The sequence below is a fragment of the Hippocampus bargibanti genome, linkage group LG16, assembly GCF_051943395.1.
Source record: "Hippocampus bargibanti isolate YZ-2025 linkage group LG16, ASM5194339v1, whole genome shotgun sequence".
NCBI classification, from domain to species: Eukaryota; Metazoa; Chordata; class Actinopteri; order Syngnathiformes; family Syngnathidae; genus Hippocampus; species Hippocampus bargibanti.
The window spans coordinates 5,826,756-5,844,925 of NC_142749.1; the positions used below are offsets into that span (position 1 = coordinate 5,826,756).

General features: G+C 39.6%; 2 protein-coding genes across 4 annotated transcripts; one reads left to right on the forward strand and one right to left on the reverse strand.

Annotated features, from left to right (window-relative positions):
- Positions 1–2,847: 2,847 nt before the first annotated feature.
- spns3 (SPNS lysolipid transporter 3, sphingosine-1-phosphate (putative)) lies at positions 2,848–9,132 on the reverse strand. Of its 2 annotated transcripts, none has more exons than XM_089017436.1 (13): positions 9,051–9,132; positions 8,225–8,461; positions 8,075–8,140; positions 6,827–6,963; positions 6,113–6,264; positions 5,819–5,885; positions 5,594–5,736; positions 5,355–5,507; positions 5,085–5,274; positions 4,912–4,977; positions 4,734–4,832; positions 4,485–4,656; positions 2,848–3,008 (listed from the first exon to the last, which is right to left on the reverse strand). In XM_089017436.1, the coding sequence occupies exons 2-13, from the start codon at positions 8,433–8,435 to the stop codon at positions 2,944–2,946; spliced, it is 1,521 nt and encodes a 506-aa protein (XP_088873562.1). In that variant the 5' UTR covers positions 8,436–8,461; positions 9,051–9,132; the 3' UTR covers positions 2,848–2,943. The 2 variants fall into 2 exon arrangements, with proteins under 2 accessions (XP_088873562.1, XP_088873561.1); XM_089017435.1 differs by having other exon boundaries at positions 8,976–9,115.
- A 1,152-nt stretch (positions 9,133–10,284) lies between these two features.
- Positions 10,285–16,043, forward strand: ube2g1a (ubiquitin-conjugating enzyme E2G 1a (UBC7 homolog, yeast)). 2 transcript variants are annotated; one of them, XM_089017425.1, is made up of 6 exons: positions 10,285–10,477; positions 11,914–12,016; positions 12,243–12,340; positions 13,062–13,240; positions 13,340–13,463; positions 15,823–16,043. In XM_089017425.1, the coding sequence occupies exons 1-5, from the start codon at positions 10,432–10,434 to the stop codon at positions 13,424–13,426; spliced, it is 513 nt and encodes a 170-aa protein (XP_088873551.1). In that variant the 5' UTR covers positions 10,285–10,431; the 3' UTR covers positions 13,427–13,463; positions 15,823–16,043. The 2 variants fall into 2 exon arrangements, with proteins under 2 accessions (XP_088873551.1, XP_088873550.1); XM_089017424.1 differs by having other exon boundaries at positions 13,340–13,459.
- Positions 16,044–18,170: the final 2,127 nt, after the last annotated feature.

Genomic DNA, 18,170 nt, shown 5'->3' on the forward strand with positions numbered 1-18,170 from the left:
TTGAGTTATTCACATGTGGTCGCAAAGCTAAACATGCATGGTGCACCCTGTACTGGTCGCCACTCAATTACAGGGCTCATGCAGTAAACACTTGGCAAATGACCATTCATTCTAAGTAGACTGAAAATTTTGAGATTCAAATAAATCTAAAAAGCATATTCTGAAATGCGGAGGGGTTATGTATACATAACCCCTCCGCATAGTGGTTATGTATACATTTTTTTCTGAACTGGTTTTGAGGATGTGGTAAAAAAATAATTACTGTGAGAGTCTAAATCAGGGGTGGGCAAACTTTTTGACTCGCGGGCCGCATTGGGTTCTAAAATTTGACAGAGGGGCCGGGCCAGGAGCATTTGGAGGGAGTGTTTGGGCCGGAAATACTCCGAACAAGTTATGTCCATAATTTATAAAATCACTTCAAATGACTTCGACTGAGCGTATTTTACAAAGATTCCACAGCATATAGCTATAGTTTACGTTTTAAGACTTGCGCTGAATATATGAAGTCTTGTTTTCGAGTTGATGACGATCCCCATGTGACGTCACGTTTGGACCGCCCTGACCGAGAAAGCGACATACAATGCATTTTGGGTACTTTGTTTAGTCTGAAAACTTCGTGTTAATCCGTGTTGATGGCGAAATTAGAAGGAAAACACATAAATAACGCCATGGTGAATCGTTGTGTGTTGCACCAAGACAACTATTTGATATTCGCTGACACAAATTCCCAGCTGACAAATCAGCCCATTTCCAACGGAGCTTGGGCGCAATCTTCTGCTTTTTCTGGGTGCTACATTGCTGTCATTGACGGCTCGAATTGATATGGGAGGACTCCTAGAATCAATTGCAAACATTTATGCTTTCCTCTTCAGAAGAACAAGAACAAGAAAACATCTTCTCCGAATCTGAAGCCATTGTTTTGATTCTCGAGCAACCTTCTGAAACTGGCCATTTCCGGATTCATTTTGAAGTCATTTTTATTGGTGTTTTTCATTTAACTAAAAATATCAGCCTGCCTGATTTGGGTATTTTAGATGCTATAAAACGTTTTTCTGATGTCAGTGGGAAACAAAAACAAAAAATGGTGCCGGTTGTCCTTTAAATGTAGTATGTACAAACCTCATAGCACAGTAAAAACACTACAACCCAATTTATTAACTGTCTTTCAAATGTGAAAAATATCCCTGATCAGTTAATAAATTTTTCTCAAGGAATATGCAAGATATGGCATTTACAAACTATTTCGCAGATACTTGGAGGAGGAAATGGAAATAGATTAAAATAACATATGCACTGTGATTTATCAAGATTGCGTCTGTTTTTAAGTTTCCATCGAAGGGGCAAAGAAATCAACATTTATTGAAAAATGGAATCACTTTCAACATTCAAAACATATTATTACACAACGAAATATTCAAGCTCAATAATACCTACTTGTGTTAAATTCCGCCAAATCATAGATGGTTTGTCCTGACCGCGCGCTCAACAAACTCCTCACTGACGCTCTCGCCTTCACGCGCTAACAAAACACGTGTACCGTCGCCGAGCACACAAACATAGACTACCTGCAGTTGAAATTTGCATACTCGGCTCGGCAGCCAATCAGAAGCCTGCTTCTTTCTTCCGGACTTTCGCAAGCGTTACAAAGTCGTGCAATTGCATGTCATTTTCCAAAATAGATGCACAGAACCTCAAACTAGAAGAAAGATTCAAAAGAAGCTAACAACATATGTGACGCTACAAAACGTAAATTTACATTAAACCGTGACTGTAAAGTGTACGTGAGACTTATGAAAGGGGCTTAGTGGCTCGTAGGAATCAATGCAAACGTTGCATTGTGCAAGTCTAAATACATGATATGATAGAATTCATCTTGTAAAACGTCAATCACCTTTATTTGAGAAAACAAAGCGAGGAATAAGCGGGACGGAAAATGGATGAATGGAAAGCACACACAACGCACACATATTACGCACACACAATACGCACACACACACTGCACACACACTCGCGCACGCACACGCACGTTCACGCGCACGTGCACGCGCACACACACACACGCGCACACACACACACACACACACACAGACCATGTCGCGTCTATGCAGAAGAAAAATGCATAAGATCTGCTCAACTCCGACATAAGCCTCATTGCATTCGGGACCAAAGGGTAGCACCACCATCTAGCGGGCAAAATAAGCATACACTCTAAATAGTACTGTATATTATTGACATGGTAACATTTAGATTTTTCATCCATCCACTTCAGGGGGAAGGTTTTTGACTCCACCAAGAAATGAATAAAAAATACAGGCACGTGTCTCCCCGTTGCAGCTGTTTCTTTTTCTCAACGCTCAGCTTTTTCTGCTTAGATTTGGATTGACCAAAGGGACGGGATTCTCAAAATGTGATTACTGTCAGCAAGACCTTCAGGGTCTCGTTTAGAAAGACAAGATATAATGATCGCGGGGAAATGAATGGACTATAGTCATGTCATCTTATTATTACCTGTGAAAAGTAATTAGGTTTTATCGGCTCATCCAAACTGGGATTGTAATACTGTATATGCAATAAAAAGCGATTATCCTGATGATAGACTATTAATTCAGTTTTGATTCATTAATCTGCTTTAGGAGAAAATAAAAGACCAAAACGATAGCCAAACATTTTTGTTGTTTATTTTTTATTGATAATGCAAAACATATACTGTACTGTGTTCTGAATTTGTTAGATTTATCCAGTGTTAATGTTGTGCAATGTGGCAGAGAATGGAAGTCAACAAAATGAAATGGCCCAACGATATAAGTCGGGAAAGTTCTTCTTTCGGGTTTCTGCTGCGCTTTGTTAAAAAAACAAAACTCTTCTGGTCAGTTCCATTGCTGCACTCAGAGCATTGATTTAAATTAACAAAAGCATTAACTGCATATCTGCTTTTGTCCAGGGTTATTCACTCTGCGGGTTGTTCATCTCCACGGTAGGTTCTGGTGTCGGACCTTGTTGGAAAGTATCTAGAGGAATAATTCAAAGACAGAAAGAAACACATGTTTGTCAATAGAAAAGGTAAAATATGACATGAGAAGTGAATGAAGCGGCCTTCGTCGGGAAATTTCCCTTCCATGAAACAAACAATGGAATTGAAAGGAATGTTCTCATTGCAGGTCCAATGTAGACTGACAATGACCAGTTTATCTGCTTGAATCCATTTCTGACTGTGAGATGTCGTAGAACTGGACTGCCGATTGTCGAGTCCGTAAAGGAATTTTATTTGCATTGAGGCGTGCTATCAGGTCAACAGAAAATAAAGTTGCTGCTCAACAACAGGGTAGCTCCAGAGGATTTGGAGAATGGTGTATACTTTAGTCTTGATGATCAGTTTTAAATAAAGCATGCACCCACCCAAGTGATTTGCACGTACGTAGTACTGACTTGCAGTTTAATATGTTGTTATTTGTGCATTCATGCCACTACCTACCTCCATTTTATTATATTTTACCACTTCACATAATTGTGAACAGAAACATGTTTTAATTATTGCATGAATGTCCTTTTGACGTTATCTGGATTCAGGTGATCTTGTTTTGCGTAGTCACCAAACGCAATGAAATTTAATATATTCAAAAAAGTCATTATTTTCAGTGACAAAACAGTAAGTCAGACACTCTATGAATCTGTTTTACATGTGAGGACAAAGAACAGATTAGTACAGGGGTCTTCAGGTGATATCAAGTAAATGCTCAAAGCTCTTTCCATGGTAGTCATAGTAGTTGGGGTTGTTACATATCGGTTTGCGACCAACCGGTGGCACTGTAGGGCCCCGCCTGCAGCTGCACAGGGGTTGGTCATTTTAATCAGTGGCAATTCAAAGGACTCCCGCCACGACCATTCAGTGTCAGGTCATTGTTTGTTTCACCCTGCCAGGTTTGTTTTGTCTTGTCATGTTTTACTCGTGGTTTTGTTTGCTACTTTGGACCTTTCAGTTCCGATGACTGTTGTTTGAGATTTTGTTCCTGATGACTTTATTTAATACAATTTTTCAAATATACACTGGTCCTGCCTCTTGCCTGCTTTTTTGGGGTCCACCACCACCTTAAAAATCATGACAGGAGTAAACACAGTACTGTAGTTGTAATAGAAGCATCGATACTTCTTTTCCTTTCTGCTTTTCCCTTCAGGGGTCGCCACAGCGAATCAGTGTTCTCCATCTTTAGAGGTTTTATTCGCAAGTTTGTTTTGGCCAAGTTTTTACGTCGGATGTCCTTCCTGACACAACTCTCTGTATTTATCCGGCCTTGGGACCGGCACAAGAAGACACTGGTTTATGTCCCCTTGTGGCTACAGAACAAGCAACTCTATGAACTTAATACAGATGAAGATGCTCAGAAAAAGGCTCCCAAACACCGATACAATAGAAGTAAATGCTAATTATTAATAATAGTGTTAAAACCTTGCTCAAATAATTCAGGACCTACAATGGAATGACATACCTTCCACCAGTTTTTGAGCTGCCATTCTGTCATCATTGATGTAAAGAGCAGTCATGAGGAAGAAAATCCCGCCGATGATGGCAACAAAAGGGCAAATCAAAAAACTGTACTGAAGACTAAGGAAGCTCCAAGTACTGGATGGAGCCTTGGATTTCTGTATTCCGTCTGATATCTAATATGGAGACAGTCATTGGCGGTGGGCGTTATCAATGATGAAATGAACAAAGCTCTCTTTTTCTGATTACTCACTATTCCTATGAGATAAGGACTCCCGGCATCCCCGAGAAGGTGGCAGACTGTAATCTGGAGAGCCTCAGCTGTGGCCCTTCTGGTGGGTACAACAATGTACTACAGCGGAAAGAAAACATCATCTGAGTTGAAATGTTACAATATTTCGTTGTGTCTTGCTTAGATTTGTCAAACTTACAAGTAGCATGTCAGCCAGAAGGGACCAGTTCAATGATAATAAGAGCTCTGCTATGAAAACAAAGACCTAAAATATGATAGTAATGATAGGAAAGAGATGTTATATATTGGGTACACAGTGTTAAAAATGGGTCAATGATGAAATGTGGACAAATAACCAGAAGTAAGGCTTACATAAGTGGCTGGGATACTTGCTGTCGCCACAAAGATGCTGATAAAGAGGCATGGGACTGATCCTAGCATGCCTCCAGCACAAATGAGTGGATCTGCATTGGGCACTTTGTTCCGCAACCATCTGGCCAAACCAGTGCCGATACACACTCCGAGAATGCCAGAGACCACTGTGATGGCGCCAAAGATAAAGCTGTACTGGGAGGAGAAGAATACAGAAATTAAAAATATGCAATTATTAGGAATTGGGAGGTCGTGAAAAGAATAAAAGACCTGTCGATGGAGTTGCAGGACCCTTTTGTGCAAGGCGGTCGAAGGCTCTGAAACACCTGAGCTCTGAACAGAAAGCTGGGCATCCAGAAAGCCAACGCTCCAGTAAGGAAGGCCATTGCTGTCACTCCCAGAGTTGACCATATGTAACTTTTACTTGGTGTGTGACAAAATACCAGATTAAAAGCCATGCTAATTTTTGTTCAGGATCTGTTTCACATACCACATGTTTTATGTCCTACTTTTTTAGTAGATACTTGATGTCCTCCAAGTATGAACTTCGATTGTTACCGTCATGGTGGTTGTTTTCTGTCACCCCCCTGGGTGGGTTTGGGCATAATAGCACCACTAAAAACAGTCCAACAAGACCGAAAATGGGAGTTATCTGTCAACATAGTAACGCGCAAAACTCGTTATTATGGTTAGCGCTCTGGGAAAATATTTAGAGTTGTATAGGATGGACTCACCCTCAGAGACCAGTGCCAGTCACCTGTCAGGCTTGCTACTGACGCCCCTGTTATATAGCCAAGGCCACTAAAGACACACACACACACACACACACACACACACACACACACACACACACACACACACACACACACACACACACACACACACACACACACACACACACACACACACACACACACACACACGCACACGCGCGTCAAGTCATTTTAAAGGAGATGACGTCGGAAAAAAAAAACGAAAAAAAAGCTAACTCAGATTCTATCACGCATCATGTACGCAAAATATCTGACCTCCCAACCGGGATAAAAATGTAGAAAGCAGCAATCATGATGGTCCGTTGTCCCCCAGAGAAAAGATCCCCTATAATGGTGGGAGCGATCGTGGAATAACTCGCCTCACCTATCCCGACCAAGCCTCGTAACAGCACCAGAAGCCAAAAGTACTTGACAGATGAAGTCATCAGAGAAGCACATGATCAGTATCATAACACTGAACATAACATTGAGTATAACTTTTATCTCTTTGAATGAATACACACATACACACATACATATATAAATACACAATAAATAGACAAATAAACAGATAAATAACTAGGTAAATAGATAACTAGATAAATAGGTAAATAGATAAATAAACAGAGACAAATGAATAGATAAATAAAGATAACTAAATAAGATAAACACATAAACATACAGATAAACAAATAAATAAATAAATAAACAAACACATAGACAAGCAAATAAATAGATGAGTACATCAATATATAAATAAACAAATAAACAAACAAATAAATACATAAATAAATAAATAAATAAATAAATAAACAGAAATTGGTAAAATGGATGGATGGATGGATGGATGGATGGATGGATGGATGGATGGATGGATGGATGGATGGATGGATGCAGACAAACAAACACATGACGGAGTTGACAGTTACATGCTGCTCAAAGGGGTAAAGCCTCTTGAAGTGTATGTGAGCACATCTCTTTTGCACATACCGACTTAGAAACAAAAGAGCTACCAGTTGCAGTCACCAGCCATATCGTCAACCCGACCGCCATGATATGTACTCGGTTGTAGCGGTCGCCAAGGTAACCGAAGAGAGGAGCCGTTAGCAGGAAGCTGCAGATAAAAACTGTAAGTGTTTTAGTATATCATGTTGACAGTGGAGTCTTCATAGGATTTTAACGATTTTAAAAATTTAACACAAAAAATATAAGACAAGTCTGTTATTTCGACATACTTCAACAATTGTAGCTGCTGCCATTCAAATAGAGCAGCAGCTTTGTGTGCAATTAAATAGGAGTAAAGCGAGATGCAACCATTTTCATTCAACTGTTTATCATTTGTTTTACTTTTTTTTTGGTGTATAGCGCTGACACCAAAGCTAGCATGGGGAGACCGTTGGCAGAGGATACCCTGAACCAGTTGCCATCACACATAGACAAACAACCATCCGTGCTCACACTCACGCCAAGGGACATTTTTGATTGTTCAATCACCCTGCGCTGCGTGTTTTGGTAAGGTGGGAGTAAACCGGAGGACCCGGACAACACCAAGGCAGGCCTGTGGACAACATGAAATGTCCACACAGCAAGGCCAGAGGTGGAATCAAACCCACAATCTGCACTGTTAGGTTGATGTGATTACCACTCGACCACCGAATAATCTCATAAAATACGCGCTAACTCATGATAGTCAGCTGCTACCATAGCGAGGACAAACGTGAATTAATGGTGGATTATTTATATTTGTCCGAACATTTTGCTGAATAATGTCATCTAAAAAAGTCATCACCTCCCAGAAAGTAATCATCTCATCTACAGCACCTTCTGTTCATTGCACACAGCACTTTAGTATTTATGCGGCACAATTGCACTTTTCACCTTCCTCACATCTCTTACTCTTACTTACGTCTCACTTAGCTTCAACCGGTACGCAACTCTGCCATTTTTAGAAGTTATACCATCTTTAAAAAAAGTCTGTTTGATGCAGTGAAAAGATTCATTCAAAAGCAAGCATTTTGGAAAGACTTTTTCCCCCTCAAACCACCGTGCTGAGATAAAGGTTTATAGTCCAAGTATCTTCAGTGCTGTGAGATGGTCACTGCAGCACAAATTGATGCAATCACAAACTGTATGTTCTGCAACTGCATTGCAGCACTTCCTTGTGAAGCAATGTAGGGTGGAGTAAAGGGACTTTCAAAACATGCACTTGGTTAACGCTTTTCAAAGAGATTTTTTTACCTGTATGCAGAAGTCCAGCTGTACTGTCATGGATATCAAAGAACGTCTGTATGTTGAGAAGTACACCTATGTGTATAATAAAAAGCAGCTCATTGATCACTCTGAACATGTTGTGTGGGAGAGTGGCAGCATTGTCCTGTGTGTAGAAACCTGCAATTGTGTATCGCTCCATGTAGTTGAGTAAATTGACATAGCAGAGCACAGCCACAGCAACGTGGGCTCGTCGGTGTGAAATTGCAGGTCTGTCGTCCAATTTGGGTGTCAGTGAAGAAAGACTGTTCACAAATGAGCCATAGTGGAGACCGGAACTGGAACCCAGACTTGGTCGGAGTTGTGGCCCATCTTGGCCTTTCACCTCCATGGTGAGCAGCTTTCTCCTCACCTGGACTGGGGGTGGGGGGGGGGGGTGGAATTGTAATTTCCCAGTTTTAGAGGAATCCAAAAGCTCTCCAAACCTAACTGATTACCTTATTTTAATTTAAAAGAGATTATTTTCTTACAGACAGTGTAAGAAAATAATCTGTTTTAAATTAGATATCAAGTAGACAGGATGAACTTAATACAACTACTAACTGATGACCTTGTTTCACTTGCAAAAATGATTGAAATTGTTGAAATGAAAGTGGCTTATCTTCCTTTTCCGTGTAATTTATTGACACTTTTGGAATTGTTTGCTTTTGGCATTTAATACAAATGTGATTTTAAACCCATAAAAGACTATTACGTGAGCGTAATGAAACCAGGTTGACGTAAAATAAGAGAAGCGGGTTTAGAAAAAAGATATGACATTTCACAATATAAAGAAAAATAATACATTCTCTTCATTGGAAGTTCTGCTCTGCAATCCTTTTAAATGAACAGCAAATCATGATTTTTGCTCCCTCGAAAATGGTACACTTACCTCTCAGAGAGTCACAAGTGACAATTCAACATCATTTCCAGAGACCAACTGACAATTTTAAGTAATCTGATATACTTGTTGATGATCTTGTTCATTCCATGGTGCCGGTAGTCAGATGACCGAAAAACTCCCAGTGTATCTCGGAGGCATGAGGAAGCCAAATGACGGCCTTACTCTTATATTGAGTTAGTAAGTGAGGGACAGCCCATTTTGGGGATGGCCAAATGCTTTCACACTGTTCTTCACTGTCTTGCAATACTGTAAAGAATACATCTATCACATTCATTTCCTCCCACTTCTTTTTTTCAGAAACAATAGAAGAAAACGATTCATATTGGTAACCATTACCCTATGTTATGTACTTTGGTTCATCGGCAACACTTCTGTCACTGTATTTCAATTTCTCACACCCACAAAAGAGCACAAGAACATTCCATGTGCATTAAGCACAAAAAGACTTACGGCACTGCAGCCTTTTCTGGGTCCAAACTTAAAGATCAATGTAAACAATCAATAATGTATCGTGGCTATTAGCTTTACGCAAACACAAGTCCTGTAACATGTGGCTGTCAGGTGATGAGGGCTAAATGAATGTGTTGTGACTTCCAGATGTCCGTTAAATCACCACACAATGGTTTCAAGTGAGATGGTCTGACTGTATTCAAACATATTTTGTGACACAATAAAACAATCACTACCACTGTGTGGATAAGCAACAGCTGTGACATTCAATGTGCCCATTCACATTTACATATCACTAACAATCATCCATTTTCTATTTATATCCCTTTATTTGCAAAATATTTCCTTTTATTACTTTGCACATGAGATATACAGTGTCGAACAGTAAATCACACGGAACCCATGTTATCCAAGATTACAATTATGAATTTCACATGGGCCTCAAATATACAATTAGACAATGTGAAATAAAATGTCTTGTGTGAATTTGGTGTTGAATTTGTTTTAGGTACTTGTAGGTTTAGAGAATGAATAGAAATAGCTCACACATTTAGAAAGTTACAATACAATACAATGCATTTTGGTTTATATAGCACTTTAACAACAGCTGGAGCGAGATAGGAAATAAAGCAGTTCATCTCTGCGGGTGTATGCCCTGTCTTGTAAACAGTAGTGGTACGTATTTTGTTACTGTACTGACGGTAAATTATATTTGGGCATCTGTACTTACGTACTTACGTATACAGTACAGTTAAGTTTCAGAAGATGTCAGCAACGTACTAACGAGGACACTATCTGCAAGGAAACCAACGAAGAAGAAACGGTAGCAGTGCTCTGCAGAGAGAACTGCTGCAAAGGGCAGCGAAGAAGAAGAGATGTCGCGAGTGCCAAACGGAAAATAAAAGGAGACAGCGCACTGTGCAGTTAAAGAGAATAAAACGCCGTTATCTCGGCATATTACTGCTCACAATCGCTGCATCACATTGGCTAAACTATGACAGAGCCTCAATCAGCGCTGTTACTCAGGAGACAGCTCGCAGGTAAAGAAACAGTTGGCGTTAGCGGATGTTGCCCCACTTGCTAATGAAGATTTTAGCTGGGACTCAAACGATGGCACCGTCGCAAACTATTTTGAACAACGTCGCACACTAACGTGAATGTCCCATTATGAATTGAATACATATCGGAAAGCTTGTGGAAATGATCGTTGACAGACACCGTCTTGTTTTAAAACAAGAACGTCTTGTAGTGTACGTCGTCTGACACACGCTAGCTTGATGCATACAGATAAGTTGCACGATTGCCGTCCGATATGAAGAGCCGCCGGGACCAAAATTCAAAAATTGAAAGAGTTAAACATTCTTATATAAATCGCTGAAATGCGCCCAGTGAGAGTACTAAGAAGTACACTGCCACGAACACGAATGAAACACTACCGAAGCATTCACGTTCCCTCTTGAAACATTCAGCAGTTTCACGGTGATGACGTTCCCCCGTAATAGACGATTATGTTAAGAAGCGACCATGTTTTTGTTATTCGAAGAATCATCCTCTTTTTTGTCACATGAGCACATGCATGACATTTGACCTCAGCTCAGCGACACAGTATTGGACAGAGAAAACATACACTGTCAGAGGCATACACTGGAACAGGAACGCTTGAACCCCGTCCCCGTCGTGGTAGTGAGCATTACCGGTCCACAGCTGTTACAGTATTTATTATTTACAGTGTCTGTTTACCAAGCAGATATGACTGGATGTGTGTGCCAAGCAGCTATGGCTGGATGTGTGTGTGTGTTTGAGTGTGTCTGTGCGTGCGTGCGTGCAAAAGCTGGTCTATGATCAGTTTGGAATCTTCACGACACCATTCTCAACTCCAGGACAGGGATGCAATTGAAAACATGGACAGTACTGCACGACATAAATATTTGTGATTCTGAATGAGCAAAACTTGGATTTTTCTCCTTATCTGGCATGCTCTTGTAGATGCAGAGTTGGCACTCTGTTATTACTGATTGACCCATAGCCTAACCTCAACATAAACTAAATACAGGGGAATTGAATTTGTGGGTGTATATGGTGATACAATTCGGGCCCTTGTTTTGTAGTTTTTAGCTGGTGTTGGGTGGGTGAGAAATGATGTTTGGACTCACTTAGTGCCTTTACCCAATGAAGAAATAGGACTCCATATTTTTACGATGGCTAATTTAGGCCCACAAAACAAAATTAATACCAAGTATCCTCTGGCAAAGGGATGTCTGTGAATGAACGTGACTTATGTGATTGAGTATACCGTAAGAGAAACTTGAATTAGAATCTTATTCTGCTGAAATCTGTTTTTGACTGTTTGGAGGAGCTAAAAGTTTAGTTCGGTGCCACATGCTGTCGAAAATCACTAACCTATGACAAGTCAGTAAGTAAAGTGATGAAATGAAGTACGGTGTAACTTCATTTGCCATTTTTCTTTTGCCTCCAGAGCTGAATAAAAACCCGGTAGAGGGATTCTCGGCTGGCCTGATTGAGGATAATGATCTGTATAGATGGGAAGTTCTTATCATCGGACCTCCGGACACGCTTTAGTAAGTCGTCACCTTTTACTTGTTGAATGATACAGTGTTACATTCTGCTCACCCGCAGAAAAAATATCCTGTGACTGAAAAGTGTCCTTGAGAGTTTTGAAAGGCGATTATAAATGAAATGTGTTATTATTATATTACTCACGACTTTTAATGTTTTGAAAGTATGGACATTGTTCAAATATTTCCATTGATTTGTTTCTTTGTTTGTTTGTTTTACTCTTCACAGTGAAGGTGGTGTGTTTAAAGCTCATCTGACATTTCCCAAAGACTACCCTCTCAGGCCACCTAAAATGAAGTTTATCACAGATATTTGGCACCCTAATGGTAGGTACAGCTATGAGATGCACAATGTTTTTTTTGCCAAAAATACCTGCAAAAAACAAGACTAAATTTGTTTCCGATTAACAAGGATTCCTTTGTGGTTCACCATGAAAATATAAATGTTTTTTATATAAAGAGCCACTAATGGATATCACGATTAGAAAGTGCTATCGGCTCAAGATCATGCAACTTCAGATACTGGCCAACCATATTACTTCCAACGACAACAATACTGAATTGAATGATAAAAAAATAACATAAGGAAAATGCGGTCACAAGAGATGGTCGGAAATTATTGTTATATTTTTTTTCTCACATATGAACAGCTCCACGTGGACTGATGCATACACCCCAACCAAGTCTGGCAGCAATTGAGCCTTACCATGCATTTCAGCGGCCTTCAATTCTTCTCAACCGTTCCCTATTCAAGGGCCGGCCCAGTCCCAATTACCTGTGAATTGGAACACACCAAATTCGCCATCTCAAGCCAGAATCTAAGATAACAAATACTTAGAATTAGTCCAGAAATGTTCCTTCTAAAAAGTATTTTCTATATATTTCCTGAATCATTACTGTGATTTTCACTTTTTAAATTGAGCTATTTAAAGAGAAAAACCTTTGTATGATGTTGTAATTTATTTTGATGCGTGCTATACGTTAATTAAGACGCTTGTTGGAGTTGTCATGCCATTAATTGAATGATTATTATTATTTTGTTTTCTAGTTGACAAGAACGGCGATGTATGTATTTCTATTTTACACGAACCCGGTGAGGACAAGTATGGTTATGAAAAACCAGAAGAGCGCTGGCTTCCCATCCATACCGTTGAAACTATTATGATTAGTGTTATCTCCATGCTGGCTGATCCAAATGGTGACTCGCCAGCCAACGTCGATGCAGCAGTAAGTTTCCATGTTTTAAACGCACGAGAAATTAGGGCTGTTTGAAAAACAGCTTTCAAAATAACCCCTCTCTTTTATTTCTTTTCTTCTTATTTGTAGAAAGAGTGGCGGGAGGACAGGCATGGAGCATTTAAAAGAAAAGTAGCACGCTGTGTACGGAAAAGTCAAGAGACGGCGTTTGAATGACATGTAGCAACGATCTCTATTCATGTTTTCAGGGCAAGTATGCAGGATTCAATTTCTTCCTTAGGAGGGCGAGATGTGGAAAAAAAAAATGTGTCCAAATTTGAAAATGTTTTTGTGATTGTCACATTCAAATTTACCTTTCATCAAAATATTCATTTTCTCAGTGGCGGTTCGGGCATTTCACACCTCGGCCTTCAGTGAAGTCCTGCTTAGTCCGACTTGAACAAATATCCCTCGTAATACCATAATTTATGACACAACGGCTGGAGATCTCATTTACAAAAGCACACGCACGCAGTACTGGGCGTGGCATCACCTTAATCGTCTACAACACAGGCTATTTTCCGGAGCAATTACACATCAATAAATCTGCATCAGCAATTAGAACTTGTCACTATACGTGATACTGCAAACACTTAAAAATAAAAGGAAATTTAAAATCATTTGTCCGCAAAGTTTTATCAAGTCCACCAAGAATATGCAATCTTTAACAAGATGTTACGCTAAATTACAAAATGTCAGTTTAATATAAGAAAAACAACAAGACGTTCACAAAACGAACTATTTGTTGAAAATAAAAGTAAACAAATCTTTTTCATTTGTTCTTGAGAATAGGCTTACCTACATGCGACAGCGAGTTGTCCTCTCCTTCAGCCATTGTGGGTTAAAAAAGCGAGTAGATATACTTGGTTTTTCTGCTAAAGTTTCCGGGCTGAGGGCTGAGGTAAAGTGAGTATCCAATCACAGGACGCGTACGTCATGTTCAACGCGAGGCCCTCTAGCTGGCCTTACTGTGCCAACTCGTGATCTGATTGGCTATCGCAACTGTATGTCAACTACATGTGCCCGTTCTGTACAGCGCACAGACACCCTCACTGTTGATTCTGAAGGCGTCGGTCAGATTTCATACAGCCTGGCGACACAAACTAGCTGAATTCTGATTGGATTAAAAACTCTGACCTAAAACTACAACACTGAAAGGAGCATAACCAAATGGATATAATATAACATCAAGGAAACAGTATGTAGAATAATTATATATATATTTAGAAAAAAATACTTTTTTTAATGAAATTGACTTTTATTATAATTATGATAATGATGTCTGATTATGTTAGGCCAGCAGAGAATGCCTTGCTGGCCCTGACGGCCCACCACTGCATTTTCTCTGAACACGGCCCAATTTCTCTGCATGTCTTGATTTTGCCTTAGAAACGACACATTTGAAGTCACCCAATTGTCTCTTTTTTTGGATTAAGAAAAGGGGTTTTGGCTCTTCTGTCCATGTTTTATTTTACTAGTCTGGAATCAAGATGCTCCCCTGTTTACTGGTGTGTTTGGGCTCATTGTCTTGTTTGAGGAGTAGTTCCTTTTTGGAGTTCAAGCAACATGAACTATGTGAGCATTCGAATGTATCCAATCTGATCGTAGGCACAAAAGCATGAGTGTGAGAAATGGCCACCTATCCTGATGATTGTGCCCCCATTCATCACTTTTCGCACGGTTGCTTGACTTCAGTATTTGCCGGGCTAGTCAGACAAACTGCAGCCCCTAAATACAAGAAAAAATGTGTTTTATCAGTCTTGGTAGAAGTGTTGGACCATTCCCCTTTCATCCAGGCGATGTATTTTTCTGGCAAGTTGAAACCTCTACATGTACTGTATACTTTTGCAGCGATTCTTTTCTGCGTTTGTTCTTAATGACTGTCAGAGATGTTTGTTCGGACACTGAACAAAGGCTCGAACACAGGAAGATTGTCTTTTACTGCTGGCGGGGGGCATAGTTTTCATGAAGCCACTTTGTGTGTGCTTCTTTGGCCGACGCCCAACCACTGCAGCCCTCTGCCAAGCTATTTATTGAGAGTATATGCAAGTGACACAAGTAAAACACAGTCTTCTTGATTTGAATACCACGCCCCTGGATGTCCCATGGTACAAGCACCAACATCCATAAACCAACAGAACATAGACATATAAATCGTTTGTCTTTCCATGAACTAATAGATTTGTAACCTGGCTAATGAGCTCTTCCTGTGAAGGAGTTTACCAAGTCCTAAATTCCGCCCAAGGCCATATCTCCTACCTGAGGATGACAGTTTAACAGGCTCTGTTCACTTCGGATTGACCCCAGATATTTTTGTGCTTCTATTGTGGGCCAACTAAGCATACAATAGCACGAAACTTAAATGTGATAACTTCTATTCTGTCTATTCTCTATCAATTACCACAAATTAAATCCAGAAAAATTGTTTGTTGACATAATTCCGGAACCACTCAGCACACATTTACCAATTCTGTACATATATTTTGAGGAAACTTTTTGGGAGAGGTCATGAAAATTGAACCCCTGCGATTCATCTTGATAATTTCTGTTCTATGTTGTGTGCCTTTCCACAGGTCTGAAATTGAAATTCAACATGGCACTGTTTCCTGCACTCTTCCACCATTTTGCCAGGCTTGTCGTCCTTTTATTTTGGCAGGAAGACTGACTGGCTCCTCAAAGCTGCAATAGAACATTACAATGACTACCACGGCTGACAAGACAACCACCAAGCAAGTGCCAACTGAACATAAAAAAAGACAACACCACTTTGCAAGTCAATGAACTGCTTCTACATTCAGGAAGATATTGTAAAGACATGTATATAGCACAGACTAAACCGGATAATATATAAGATTCCTCTCCATACATCATGCACTTAGTTTCTCTGAATCATGCTGACTGATTTATTTGACCCTTTTCCCTGCTCCAACACGTCCTCCATTATTATTCTATTCATTATTATTATTTTTCAACAGAAGGTATTAAATTACAGATTGGGCTGTTGTGAGGAGCTTGATTGGTTCAAGCACGCTGCGAATGACAGTTTTTTTTTGTCGAACAGCCATATTTGGTGTTTGTCACGGATTCCCGAAACATTTTGGACAACTTAACTTAAAATGTGTTGCAAGTAATATTTGGTTTTATTTAGCTATTAAGTCTTATCGTCCCTTTCTTTTGTCAAAAAACAAAGCAACATACCTTTTTATTTTGTGCATGCGCAATTGGGGTTTTTATTTTATTTTTATTTTGGGGGGGGGGGGGGTGGTAGCGGTCTTTTTGCAAAAGTGCCTCCAGAAACAAATGCTTGGTCACATCACCCTGCATTGATCAATTAGTAAATGAAATGTTGGAAATCAATGGAAAAATGCTGTTTATGCAATGTTTAAATTGGTCTGATGACGTGCACATGTAGTTTGTTGCTATTGTTCCCAATTTAATGTAGCAATAAATCTCCTTATATAAAGTGTACTGTTGTACACGTGGTACAATTTAAGACATTTGCTCCTTTCGTGGCTGCTCTTTTTTTAGGTCAATGTTGTCCATTGTAGGAATTGTTGCATGCTTGTCTTTCTTTCTCCGTTGATTTTCTTTTTGTTTCTGACATTTTGCTTGTGAACGTTTGTCCATATGGTATATGTGTTCATATTGTTGCACTCTTTTTTTTCATCAAATCCAACACCCTGGTTATTCTGCTCACTAAAAAGGTTTGCGTTTTCACCTCAAGTACAAATACAAAGTACTGAAGTGTATTTTTCATATGATGAAACCTGTCACATGTAGTGAGCTCTTCTATTATATTGTATTTGTCCCCTCCAATATGTGTGTGTGTTAAATTCAGTCTTTTGTGTTTTGGGCCCTTCGTAAATCGCACATCTGTTCTGAGAAAGTTAGCTGAAGCTCTTTGTGAAGGTCTCTTTGTGGCCTACACTATGTACTAAAAATTTGACACAGACTGCTTGGCAAAAGTTGATAAAGATGTGCAGAGGTCAGCAAAGCGAGAATATAAGGTGACGAAAAAAATAGGTTCAGCTAGTATTCATAATTTTTTTACTGTAGAGCTTTTCTTGATAGTTTAAAATACAAAAATTATTTATGACTCAAATTAAATTATATTGATCTACAAATCGTCTGTGTCTCAGTCGTACAGGAGTGGTCCATCAATGAGAAGGCTTCTTCAGCCGTCATCTGTACTTCTTTGAAGGTGTCGCACGTGTCACTTCTTATCCAAGAGGCTTTGTCAGTGAACTAAAATTTGCTGATAGTATCTGTTGGGGTAATTCACGATGCCGTCAACGCCCGTAGAAGCAATGAATCAGGGACGAAAGATCAAAATAAACCCATCATATCGGCCCTACATATATATCCCTACTGTCCAGACGTGGCGGTGCCAGACTGCTATGATACGTCCCTGCTCTCAGGTTGGGGGGAGCAGAGGAGTATTCCCTGAGGCCACACTGATTACTTCTATTGTCCTGCCTGATTATGGGGTCTATGACTGACCTGATTTCCCCATTTGCTCTATATAAATATATATATATATATATATATATATATATATATATATATATATATATATATAAATATATATATATAGGGCCAAAACTACCAGCAAATTTTAGTTCACTGACAAAGCCTCTTGGATAAGAAGCGAAATGTCCGGCACTTCAAAGACGTACATATGACGGCTGAAGAAACCTTCTCATCGATGTATCTACAAAACGCTTGAATAAAATAAAATAACTTTAATAAATATATTGATTCTTAAGTAACTTGAGAGAAATTGTCATTCTACTAGTTTGCTCTTGCCATGCGATAGGCTGGCAACTAATTCCGGGTGTCCCCCGCCTAGTGTCCAAAGAGCCGAATGAGGTTGAAGCGGTTTGGAAAATGAATGGATGGACTAGTTTGCTTTTATTTTGGT